The sequence below is a fragment of the Pelodiscus sinensis genome, chromosome 3, assembly GCF_049634645.1.
Source record: "Pelodiscus sinensis isolate JC-2024 chromosome 3, ASM4963464v1, whole genome shotgun sequence".
Classification (NCBI taxonomy): Eukaryota; Metazoa; Chordata; order Testudines; family Trionychidae; genus Pelodiscus; species Pelodiscus sinensis.
The window spans coordinates 120,668,842-120,682,407 of NC_134713.1; the positions used below are offsets into that span (position 1 = coordinate 120,668,842).

Here is a 13,566-nt window from a genome sequence, read left to right on the forward strand (position 1 = left end):
TTTTATATCAGTGAAAGTAGAAAGCTGTTTCTGTGCCCAAGGCCTTGTTACATGAAAGGCTGACTTTGAGCTGTGCAGTGCCGCTATAAGCCGTACTGGATTCTTGTGCAGCCTGCCCATTTTAAGGAGTTGGGTTGGCATAACTAAATCACTGTAGTTAAATTAGTGTACATTTTCTTAGGGTAAATAAGACTCTCTCCTGCCTAACTCAGATTAGAATTAGACAACAGCAGCTCCTGATATCACACATACATATGTTTAAAGTGATGTAAAATCATATATTTTGTATTATATTACATAATGTAGAGCAGAATTCTCCCAGTTACAATTTAAAATGTTCTAAGACAGATTTCGTGGCTAATAGCTACACTTTGGTTTACACCTTTATTTTTCCTGCTCTGACCTATAAGATGCAGAGCATCATGCAATTGCTTCCATGCCCAGGGACTGTAATATTGGTCTGGGTCTTTCTGCCACCGTACACATATGGCTTTTGAGAAGTGGACTCACCTAGCTGTGGATTCATGGGCCATATAACATTTCTCCTCCACCCCAGGAGGTTCCCTACAACCTCCCCTCTGCTTTTCTCTAGTGAGACTTGCTGCAAAGCACTGCCCTGCAGTGTACAAGGTATATGAAATCTCCATGCTTGGTCTCTCTGAAACCAGCCCTCTTTGTACAGTGGAAGTGCAGTAACACAACTGTATGTGCACCCAACTCTTCTGCACCCAAGAGATGAGGAGGTGTCCCTCTGTTAGTGAAACAGGGTTCCATCACAAGTGTGGAAAACCTAAGATAAATAGAGAATATGCATTATGTGACAGCAGTCATAATTAATGAGTTTAAGAAAACTTGTCTTTTGGTGTACAGTTTAATAGTAGAGTCAAGTAATAAGCTAATGCCTATACTCTAGGTACTGGAAAATCTTTCTAAGGGACTGGCGTGCTGCTTGTGGTTGAGGAAATAACCATCCCCACCTTCCAAAGACCAGCTGTGGGACCACTGACAAGCCTGGGTTACAAAACCAAACTGAGAAACAAAGCAGAGCAGGAAATGCAGATGTAGAAATAATTTTCTCTGTTTAAAGTATGGTTTCGTGTATCTGCAGTTCCATAATCCTACAGTTCTAATGTTACTGAATCACCGCAGAAGAAAAAAAAAAAAAAAGCACGAGGACCGTGTACACTGTAGGAGAGCAATTTACAAGCAGCATTAATAACCTTTAACGCAAGAGACAATGTGCGAGTTATATTGGAACACCATGTGCTATGGATAGAAAATGGCAAATAATGTCATTTCATCATCGTTCAGATTTACAGAATGCTTAAATGCAATTTTAAACTAAACTATCCCACTCTGTGAGTTGGTTTTTAATGGAGACCATCTGTTGTATTAGTTGAGGTACACTAAGAGACTCAAGAGGTCTCCAGATCTAATACCAGCTCCATCATTACTCCTTTGTAGCAAATGCATAAGATGTACTGGAATCTGCCGTTTTTCCAGAATATTGTAGAATATTAATGTACATATGTTATATTGTATTTTACAACTTATTGGAAAGGATGAGCTATCATTTCTTTAAAGATTCAGATACAAAGACTTTTATAAAAAGACTTTCATATTGTGAAATGTAAATTAAAAAGTAGCAACATAAGAACAACAATCATCCTCATTTTAAGGAGTCAGATCTGTTAATTTACAACACAAATGAGAGTGATTATTTCTAACTTACCACTTACTGCTGGAAGGCTGCTGCTTTCTTCCATGCTACCATTAGCAGGACACAGGCTCTGCTAAAATCCCATCCTGACTAGTTGTCTTTATAAAGGAGGGATTAAGCATAATCACCAATTTAAAAGGATTAATCTCCTTCTCTCACTGGTCAAAAATAACTACACTTCAATTTGACCAGTCAGAAACAAGTGTCCACGTAAGTCACCCGCCATTTTTAAGAGAGATCTGTGATTCAAACCTGAAGTTCATATTGGCCACTTCCAACCTTTTAAGCATAATATTCTAATGCCTCAGGTAACAATACATTTCAAGTGACTGTCTCCAATATGTGTTGCCCCTTCTACAATTTAGCTCAGATGCTTTGCTTCTTTCCCCAGATGTGAAGAATTCTGTGTAGCTCAAAAGCTTGTTCCTTTCACCCACAGAAGTTGCCTCAATATAAGGTATTACCCTAACTACAGTTGCAGCTATAGAAAACCATATAAGTGCTTCTATTATAGAAAGCTCTAAATAATGAGGATACACAAAGTAATCAATAGTTTCTTATATCACTCCCAGCCATGTTGTTGCAGGAGAAAAAACACAATTTCTAGATAACCAATGAGATATGCAAAACAGAGTAAGACAAAATAAATGCATATATTGGTACATTTGTCATCAATCCCCTGTGGACTATATAATATAGTGTCTCTATAATCAATTTCTTTTCATTATCTTTCTCGGGATATATGAAGTAATTTCTTTTACAGGGACAGTCCCTGGCACATGGTACAGTTTGCATGTCTCAAAATTACTTCAGGTTAAGGAAAATGGAAGAAATCTATTGGTTATTAAAAAAATCTTTTCCCAGCCATATTGGCAGGGACCTGTATTTTTTACATATATTGCTATGTTACCAGGTATTACATAGGAATAATATTATTTAAAGCAAGAGTTTTAAATTGTGCTCAACAAATGACAACTAGTAATAAGTTATAAACAATTTTTATCTAACTAGATAGCAGCTCCCGTGCCTCACAGGATTCAAAGAAATGTCAAAGTATTTCAGAGATTATTGTCAAGGAGCCACAAAAATACAGTGATACATTATATCACAAAGCAAATTCTTAGCTTCTCAATTCCCTGCAATCTGATATGCAGCAACAGAAAACTGCTGGAACTCTACAAATATGGCTAATATATATTCTGGAAACATGAAGTTTTCTGATGAAGAAACTGCCACAGAATAATCACTGTTTAAAATTATGTTTTTTTTTCACTGTTGTTTGAGGTGTGTCTTTCAGTGAATCACATGATTTCATAATAACTGTTTTAGTTTCAAATGATCTCAAAGTTCATGATAAGTGATCCAAATGCCTCCAGATACTGCCAATAATCAGTTTAGGCTACATTCTTGGCCCCTTGATCATGTTTGGTATCACCTTACCCCATAAGGCATTCTAGTGAAGTCATCACAGGACTGCTTCTAGAGTTATGTACAACTTGAGATGAGAATGCATAATCTAGCACTTCACACATAAATGTGGTGCCAGCTTTTGTAGTGCTGTCTCACCTATTAAGGTAGGCAAATGGGCAGAAATCTGAATTTAAGACTTGATTTTATAGCCTTCACTCACATAAGCATTTCTGTTGGATTAAACAATATTTATCGCCAATATTTCTATTGGCCTCATGTGAGTAAGGGATACAGGATTGGACCACTCTGCCAGGGCTGCTGACAGACTTCTCTAGTCCCTGGGCAATGCGGGAGGGGACTCAACTCTAGACCCCCCCCCCAAAAGGAGCAAGGCCTTGGGTGGAACAGTGGGTGGGCCTTGGCCAGACTGTCCTTAGCATTGCCCAGACCATGTTATGTGGGGGCTCTGGCAGGGATTTAAAGGACCTGGGGCTCCAGCTGCTTCAGTTGCTATGGTAGTGATGGCTGGGAGCCCTGGACCTTTTTAAGTTGCCAGGTCCCTAAATCAACTGCCGTCTTTGCCCCCCTCCACCCACTGCCAGTAGGCCTGCGCCCTGCACTGCTACAGCAACAACAGTACAGTATATTCTTTTCTAACTTCTGTGCATTCCTTCTAATTTTTTTCAACAGACAATAAGTAAACATATGAATCAGCCTCCTAAACACTATCTTTTCTGGCATTTTTGTCGTTTTGACTTCCCTACTCTTAAATCTCTTAGCTTGCTAGCTTGGTGGAAACTGTTTAAGTATATAACACAAATTCTCCACTGAGGTTTGGCTAACTAACAAGTTATTCAAGTGGCTTTGTCTCATGGGTTTCTCTTCATCCTCTGCTTTTCCAGGTTATTCCAATATCCTTGAACCTATAATTTATCATAAACTCATCTACATGTTTGAAATAATAAAGAGCTTAAATAAAACTCTTTTGGCTGAATGCCTTCCAAAATGTAACTTCATCAGTGAACACTCGTTTAGTCCAAGAGGGTGGATTCTGTTACTCAGGGTTTAACCAACTTCTGAGATTTTCAGTCTACTTCAGTGTTGTGATATTGATGTTTGTCCACTCTAATCAGGCATATTGACCTGAATGATCTCGCATGATATTCTTATTGATAAACTAGGCAAATATAACTTAGATAGGGCCACGATAAGGTGGGTGCATAATTGGCTGGATAACCGTAGTCAGAGAGTGGTTGTTAACGGTTCTAAATCCTGCTGGAAAGGGATAACAAGTGGAGTTCCTCAAGGGTCTGTTTTGGGACCCATACTGTTCAATATCTTCATCAATGATGTAGATATTGGGATAGAGAGTACGCTTATTAAGTTTGCAGATGATACCAAACTGGGTGGGGTTGCGACTTCTTTGGAGGATAGGGACATAATTCAGAATGACCTTAGCAAGTTAGAGAAATGGTCGGAGGTAAACAGGATGAGGTTTAATAGAGAGAAATGCAAAGTGCTCCACTTAGGAAGGAACAATCAGTTCCATACATACAAGATGGGAAGCGACTGTCTAGGAAGGAGCATGGCAGAAAGGGATCTAGGGGTCATAGTGGACCACAAGTTGAATATGAGTCAACAGTGTGATGCTGTTGCAAAAAAAGCAAATATGATTCTAGGTTGTATTAACAGGTGTGTTGTAAGCAAAACTCGTGAAGTCATTCTGCCGCTCTACTCTGCACTAGTTAGGCCTCAGCTGGAGTACTGTGTCCAGTTCTGGGCGCCACATTTCAAGAAAGATGTGGAGAAATTGGAAAGGGTACAGAGAAGAGCGACAAGAATGATTAAAGGTTTAGAGAACATGACCTATGAAGCCAGGCTTCATGAACTGGGCTTGTTTAGTTTGGAAAAAAGAAGATTAAGGGGGGACATGATAGCGGCTTTCAAATATCTAAAAGGGTGTCACAAGGAGGAAGGAGAAAATTTGTTCCTCTTGGTTTCTGAGGACAGGACAAGGAGTAATGGGCTTAAAGTGCAGCAGGGGAGGTTTAGATTGGACATTAGGAAAAAATTCCTAACTGTCAGGGTGGTCAAATATTGGAATAAATTGCCAAGGGAGGTGGTGGAATCTCCCTCTCTGGAGATATTTAAGAACAGGTTAGATAGACATCTGTCAGGGATGGTGTAGACGGAGCTTGATCCTGCCTTGAGGGCAGGGGGCTGGACTCGATGACCTCTCGAGGTCCCTTCCAGTCCTATGATTCTATGATTCTATGACCTTACCTGTATGTACAGGTTGATTGTCTTGGTCTGCCTTGACTCCCTTTAAGATACAGATTTCCAATAACATCAAAGTAATTTGCTCTTAGCACGCTCACTTTGGCAATATTCCAGGGAGGTGATGGTGTCAGAGAAACATTGCTTTCTTGGTTTATTTCTAAATGTTCCTAACATAAAAAGGGACAGGGAAGCCCTAGAAAAAATGGAATTATAAGGCTGGAAGATTTCAGATTCCAAATGAATTTAAAGTCTGAATATGGCAAAAAAAGGAGTGGCAAAATCTTGCTACAAAGGTTTAAATTATCAGCTGTTCCCACTACCTGGAAACTAAGGGGCAGAAAGTGCATTAAAACATGAGCTGGGGCATGGAGAACCGGAGGAATTGGTGGCTATATCTAGACTGCTGCTTTTTATCAGAAAAAGGTATGCAAATTGCGCTCCACAATTTGCGTGCCTTTTTCCAATTGTTTTTTCAGAAGAGGCTTTTCTGAAATTTGGCCCATCTTCACTGGACCAAATTTCAGAAAAACCTCCTCTTTCAGAAGAGCCCTTCTTTCTTTTGAAATGAGGAAGACAGGGCTTCTGAAAAAGGGCGTCTGCTCTTCTGAAAAAATATTGGAAGAGCAGACGCGTTCCCTGGACGTGGTGGAGTTTTTTTACTTCTGATATCCTGGAAAAACTCTGTAGTCTAGAAATAGCCGGTAATGGGCGAGTAAGTTACTGGTTCAAATCCAGAGCAGGCTAGAAGTAACAAAAAATTATTGTAATCTAATGGCTGTTTATTGTCCTGCTGTACTGGTTACTAAACAATTGTAAAGGTTGTGCCTGTCCTATAAGGCTTATGTAACCCACACACCTAGTGTGGTTCACTGTCCGATGTAGTGGCCTCCCCTGAACATGGGAACAGGAGCCTGAGGAGTCTGGGTGGTCTCAGGGGCTGCCTGCTGAGTCCGTGTGGCATACAATGACGCTGCATGTGGTTCCACGTGCACAGACTGCAGCACGAAGTCCAGCCCAAGCAGGCCAAGCGACATGCACACCTCTTCCCCTCTGTGCCCACCTCCGCCACCTTGTCTGTGTGACAAACTGAGAGCACTCACCTGAAGATCCCTCCCAAGCATCAGACAATGCCTTGGACATGTCCTGGCTCACAGCAACCGGCTTCAGGGACAGCGTCATGGTGGCTGTGTCGTCCTCCTTCTCCTGTTGTCCCTCGTCCTCCTCCTCTGTGAACTGTGGCTGGGTGACGACAGGCATCTCTAGCCCGGAGTCCACCATGACGGGTGGGGAAACGACTTCCCCACCCCTCTTGATCTGGTGGAGCCCCTGGAGTAGGATCCTGCCCCAGAACGCGAGCTGTGCTCTCTGGCCCTCACGTATTCCTGATGGAGCTCCTTGACTTTACTCCAGACCTGTTCTAAGGTTCGGGGTGAGTGTCCTTGCTCCACCAGGGACTTGTCCATCCGGCCATAAATCTCAGCATCGCAGCGTTTGGAGCAGAGATCCTGTAGTGTCTCCTCCTCGCCCCATAGCTTGAGGAGGGTCAGGATCTCTGCTCCAGAACACAAGAGGGCCTGCCACTTAGTACCCCTTGGTGGGTTCTGGGATCCCTGGTGCTGCTCCCTGTGAGGGAAAGTGGGGTCTCGGGTGGCTTGTGGCTGTGCCATGGGTGAGCAGGCCTGTGGCAGGGAGAGCTGCATGGTCAGAGTTCTGCTCCAGGGCCAGCTTCCTGCCACAAGGCTTGTCCAGGGTGCCTGCAGCTTTAAGAGGGGCCAGGAGACAGGAACTATAGAATTGTGATTACTTTGGATGGAGAGGCCACCAGGGCATCTGTGTTATTTCCTGGAGTTCTCTTCTTTTTTTTGGGGGGGGGGGGGAGGGGAGGGAGGAACCCTTTTCCACATCCACATACTTTTTGCTAAAACAGCTCTTTCATAAAAGGCATCCTTCCTCATAGAAAGAGTTTTACCACTATCGTAAAAACCCCTCTGTTCTTTCAATTTTTTTTCCGAAAGAACGCAATTGCAGTGTGGATGTAATTGAAGGTTTTTTTTGGAAAAACAGCCGTTTTTCCGAAAAAACTCTGCGGTGTAGACATAGCCTTTATCTAGATATTTATGTGGCTCTCCCTATCCCCATAGTATCTTAGGACCTCTCACGAGGGGAAAAATAACAACAAACAACTATTAGATGAAAAAAGCCCTATCGCTAAAATGCAGACATAAAGGATTGTGTTTTTTTCTGTCATCTGACTCATCTGCTCCTGAAGTGAATTACTATTAAAAAGGAAAAAGAAAAACAAAGAGTGCTGTGAGCAGGGAAAAGAATGCCTTATTGTTTGTTCCTTTGCTGCTAAAACATGAAAATTACAGTCAAATTCCAACCATATGAATTTGTTGGGTTTTTTTTACATGGAAGCTGTGAGGTTGTCTCTCTATTTACAGAAAATGATAATTATCACGTCTTACTATAAGACATCTCTGTTTTCTCACATTAAGTGCTAGGAAATGCAAACAAACCAAAGTTTAAGCATAAAAATTAAGTGGCTTTATCACATTTTTCCCACTAAAATACAGGTGAGCCAACATTTTCCTCCAGAAAAGGGAGAAATGCAAGTCTGGAGGCTTGTGTACTTCAGATACACAAATTGTGCTTTTCTTCCTCATCCTTGCACAAAGCTTTCCACTTTTATTACCCTGCATACATAACCTAATGCTTTAAATTTTCCAGTATCTGACATTAATAGTAATAAAGTATTATTACACATTTTGTAAAACCAAGGCAGCATTTCTGCTGGTTGATGACAGTTTCCAAGGTCCATTTCCCCGTGACTTGCAGTGCCCAGAAGGGTGATTATCTGCTGGTAACTACATGCCTTTCATACCTTATGGCTTACTCAGAAAACAGTAAAATGATAGAGAACACTGTTTCAGGACTCAGTGGTTTCACCTCGTCCATAGCACCAGCCCTTTCTGATGACTGGAAAATAAAGTGTCTTAGTGCTCATTTCTGGCTGAATGTGAAAGTGGCATAAAACTAGTTAGGCTTAAGGAAATGTGTTTCAGTGCCAACAGATCCTGCTTTTCCCAGCTCCAAGAATGACTGTAAATTCTTATGCTGCTGGTAGGAGATGTAAATCCAAACTAATGATCCTTTAGCATGCTCAAAGTAACAGGAGAATTAAATTAGAGAGAAAAATATTTTGCTCTCTAATCTGTTGTAACTCCAGATCGAAAACAACCTGAGAGAGACACCTTAATCATGGCCCGTATTTGCTCCCCTCTACCTCTATTACAGGAGGAGGTTGAAAAACTCAGAAGTTGGGACCAGATATTATTCTCTGTGGTCTCTCCATCTGGATGTGCCTGCAGAAGCCACTCCACTCCAGATTGGTGGGGGTAGGCTCTACAGACCAGGGAATGGCATGCCGGGATCGGGGCCATGGAAGAAGCCACAACATTCCTCTTTCCAATCCTGGCTTGGCCTATCTATCTACCTATCTCCTGGAGTCAATCAGCCTGCCATTTTACTCTGGGTGAAATCCTCCTTTGTACAGTGGAGCCAGACTCCCCCCAGAACCAAAACCCCCGCTCCACTTAGAACTCTCATAACCCTTTTGAGGACCTATGTTGGATGTTGCTGGCACATGGGTCAGTGCTGGCCACTCTGCACAGAGATGAGAGAGTTTAACACAGGATGACCAGTAACAATGAGGCTTCCATGTTGGATGGAGGCAAGTCCAGCCGTTACCACTCAGACGCAACAGCAGAGGAGGAGCTGTTATTTTGTAATTTTACACCTAAATGTATCAGGCAATTTACTAAAATACCTAGCACCATGGGATCTAAGCACCACAGATAACTTGAAGAACTGCACGTTTACTTATTTTCCTACAATTTGTTAACAAGTTGTATCAATATTGCCAATTGGAATTCTGGGGACATAGTTTGATCAGAACACTGAAATCAAACCCAGCCATCCAGATCTCAGAGCAGAAATTCTAGCTCATTATTGCAGAATGAGTATCATATTCTGTGTAAACATCCAGCCTTTAGCGGAACCTTCCAAAATGTTGTGATTCACCCAGGGCTATTGCAAAGTAGCAAACATAGGGTTACAATATTTGAACTTTCAAAAAAGAGGACACTCCTGAGAGGATGTGTATCTGTATCAGTATCTACCAACTCATGTTTTATTAATGTGTTTTATATATAACACATTAATATAGTGTAAGCAAATGGATCACAGCAAACCCTCATTTCTGTTTTTCACAGGCTTTCCATTTTTGTAATAGAGTGAAAGCTTTGTTATTCCATAGTCTGTTAGCTGGAAAATTTTTGTTAACCAGCATTGATCCAACTACAATACCGCTGTATTTGGAGGCTTGCGCATCTGATTCCTGCCTCTTCATTTGGCTGTTGCAGGGCTACTGATATCAGCAGGCACCTCCCTCCCATGTAGCCTGTATCAAGCTACTGGGAGCTAGATCTGCCAGTAAATGGTAGGAACAAAGCAATTAGCTTTGTTCTCCAGCACATTCAGTTAACCGGCGACTCCCATTTACCATGAGTGCTGGAGAACACAGCTTTCACTTTATCCGTGTTTTTATCTCTAAAGGCTTGAACCAGCCTCCTTTCTCTCCAGAGTGATTGTTTAATGTTCAAAGTTTCCTAATTAAAATAATACATTACTAATAGGCTGCACCCCTTGCTAGCTACACTTGACAACCCCTCTCTCTCTGGGAGCGTTCATGGCCAGAGAGTATGAAAGCTACGCTCATCAAACCCTGTCTCTCTGTGGATAGATGTCTGGCCAGGGGAGAAGGTGCACGAGCAGGGGAGAGGGCAGGAGCAGGCTGTGGGTAGGTGTCTGGCCAGGGGGAAGGATGTAGGAGCAGGCTGGGGATGGGGGTCTTGGCTTGGGGGATGGGGTGCGGGTCTCAGTGGAGGAGGTGAGTAAAGGGCTGGGAGTGCGCGGTCTCAGCTTGGGGGGTACGAATGAAGGGAGTGGGGGGTCTTAGTGGAGCGAGGGAGTGGGCTGGAGAGCATGGAGGAGAAGGGAAGCCATGTGTCTCCCGCCTCCCTGGAGCATGGGGGAGGGAAAGTACACCGAATCCCTGGAGCAGCTGGGAGGAGGGAGAGGGTCCAGAGGAGCTGCCTAGAGCAAAACTCCAGCAGGGGGTGGGACGATGCAGGTGATGTGATGATATGTCACTTTGTTGTCCTGCAGGAATTTTTTTTATATATACACAGAGAGAAATGCATATCCCAGAGATATTTCAATTACCAGTATTTCACATTAACAATTGAACCATCCAAAACCAGGAAACACCAAATTATCTATTATTTAGCATACAATAAACATAGGTTTTCATTTTTTGGATTACACCTGCCTACGTTCGCTGGTGTAAGTAATCAGGAAGTGCTTTACATACCATTGATGAGAGCTGACTTTTGAAGTGGACTTCCCAAAGTCTCATGCCATTTTATATTTGTTTTTGTTTTTTCTAGTTTTTGAGAGTGGACCAAGACAAAGACAGAGAATGCAGCCTGGACTGTGCAGGATCCCCTCAGAAGTCACTTTGTGCTTCTGATGGAAGGACTTTCCTGTCCCGTTGTGAATTTCAACGAGCAAAATGCAAAGATCCTCAGTTGGAAATTGCATATAGGGGCAACTGCAAGGGTAAGCACCGCAAAGCCTTGTGTGTTCATAATGTGGAAAATTAAACTAAATTAGGGGAAGTGTACTCTGATAGCAAGAATAGTGGTGTTTTAAGGGAATAGTTGCAAACCACTAGACGAGAATTCATGCAATGAAGTGCAAAAGTGTCTAAATAACATAGGAGCACATTGCCCATTGAAAAAGAAAGGTACCTTCACTCTTACATAACTTGGGGTGCTTTTGGAAAAACCCCATTGGCCCCATGTGACCATTTCTTCATCTACGGCCTGATCCAACTCCCATTGACTTCTATGGAAGTGGATTGGCGCCTCACTGTTACTTTGATCTGATGGTGCAATTTATTGTGCGTAGATGGACTGCCATGCCCGAAAAGATCCCTTTTGAAGTCAGTAGAGCTCTGGCAGGTGCAACAGTTTGCTTATAGGACAGAGGCCTTTATTTCCTTCCAGTTCTTTGCATTTTTGTGAAGCAAGTGTTCGTATGCCCTTTGCATATTTACTAAGACATATAAGAGAACCTCTCATCAAGCCTAAGTCTGTGAAGTAATGAGCACCCATAATTCCCTCTGAAGTAAAGGAGAATGGAGTGTGATCTAGTCCCTGCTGGACTAGGTTCACATTTAGGATTTTCTTGAATGTGCCTCAAAAACAGGAACCAACCAGATTCCTTTCTGAGGTTTCCTGTCTACTGCCTTCAATACTTTCCATTGAGCAGGGCAGGCTCATTCTTCTACTTCCTAATTACATTTTGTTTGCTACAAAAACATTTTGGTCATTTGATTTGTTTTGACTGTTTTTGTCTGTGAAATGAAATCACTCTGGCAGGAATTCCTTGGGTTTAAACGACAGGAAAAAATTCTTTTAAAATTTGTGCTAGTTTTTATATCCAACGCACTAGTTTGAGATTGTGGAAAAACCTCATTCTCCTTCACCTCATTTGTTCATTTAGTTCTCCTCCTCCTTCAATCTCACAGACACTAGGCAATGGGAAGTCCCAACATTTCAGTTTCATTATTTAGTGATCTGAGATATGCACATTTTCATTCCTTCAAATACTAGTCACAGAGACGTTGGGTTGGCATGCTTCAAGAAATGTACATGCTTCCTTTCTTAAATGCAGGGCTTGATTTCCTGCTAAAATGTTCTATGTTTAACAAATATGGGTATAGCAGCGATCACAAAGATTTACCTTTCCTTACTTTCTAACAAACAATAGAATAAAATAAAATAAAAGTATTGAGACCACACAGACTCAGGCTCTCAGGGTGTGTCTAGACTACCTAGTTTTGTCGACAAAAGTCCACTTTTGTCGACAAAACTATACCAGCGTCTACACTACCGCTGAGTTCTGTCGACATAATGTCGACAGAACTCAGCAGTTTTGTCGACGCTGGTATACCTCATTTTACGAGGCATAACACCTTCTGTCGACAGAACTCTGTTGACAGAAGGTGTTATTGCCTGTAACGTTGCGTCCAGACTATGGAGTTCTGTCGACAAAGCAGCTTGCTTTGTCGACAGAACTCAATGTGTCTGGACGCTCTTTGTCGACGGAAGTTTTGTCGACAGTATCTGTCAACAAAACTTCCGTCGACAAAACGCAGTAGTCTAGACGTACCCTCAGAGACAATTTTCTACTTCACATGTCTCTCTAGGTCGATGAACTCCACCAATCCTCTAAAACACCAAGACTGCTTTAAGAGACGTTCAGACTCCTCCTCCTCCTAGATGAAACATCATGTTAGTTCTTCATTTTATAATGTGCAATTGTACTAGCAGATGGATCTGCTTCCTTATATGAACAAAGAAAACATAATGCAGTTACTTGAGTCCAAGTTGAAGAATTTTTGTAAACACTTTGCAGTAGTGCACTGTACATATTTAAAACACTTTGCACTCTGTGAAATAAAGTGTGATGCATATTTTTTTCTTAATTATTTTCCCTGCAATCTACCAAATGCACTGACAATGGCAATTACAGAATGCTTTTTTTCCATAAAATAGAATTTCCCTGTGCAAACCTTGTGGTCATCAGTTGTAACAGTGCTTGGAAATTTTGCTGGAGTTGGTTTAAGTAAGTTTGCAGAAGTGCATTACTGCCATGTGCATTTTAACTTATAGAATTTTAGCACAATTGTAATCCTCATATTTGACCTCCCAGCTCTATTTGGGCAGCTTAAATATTACTGTGAGTTGTCACACACACAGGGGCGGCTCTAGACTAGCTGCTAGCATTCGACACCCCCACACAGTTCGAGGTGGTGCTTTTTGACTCTTAGTTCACTGAACACTAAATTTGGTCAACTTTAAATTTTATTTTTCTATATAGCTGCTATATTGCTTTTGGGCACAAGTGCCAGTGGTATACCTGATGAATATCAGAGAGAAAGAAACTCCTCCTATTTTCACTTTTAATTTAATATAAACAGCCTTGGGGTGTCCAATCACATACCATTTCAGTCAAGCTCATTGCAG

General features: G+C 41.9%; 1 protein-coding gene across 3 annotated transcripts in view; it reads left to right on the forward strand.

Moving 5' to 3' along the window:
• Positions 1–13,566, forward strand: part of SMOC2 (SPARC related modular calcium binding 2) — a 175,617-nt gene that overhangs the window by 48,012 nt on the left and 114,039 nt on the right. For all 3 annotated transcript variants that reach the window (XM_075924671.1, XM_006121968.4, XM_006121969.4), the window contains exon 2: positions 10,921–11,092. In XM_075924671.1, coding sequence (XP_075780786.1) covers positions 10,921–11,092 — 172 coding nt within the window. The remainder of the gene's footprint in view (positions 1–10,920; positions 11,093–13,566) is intronic.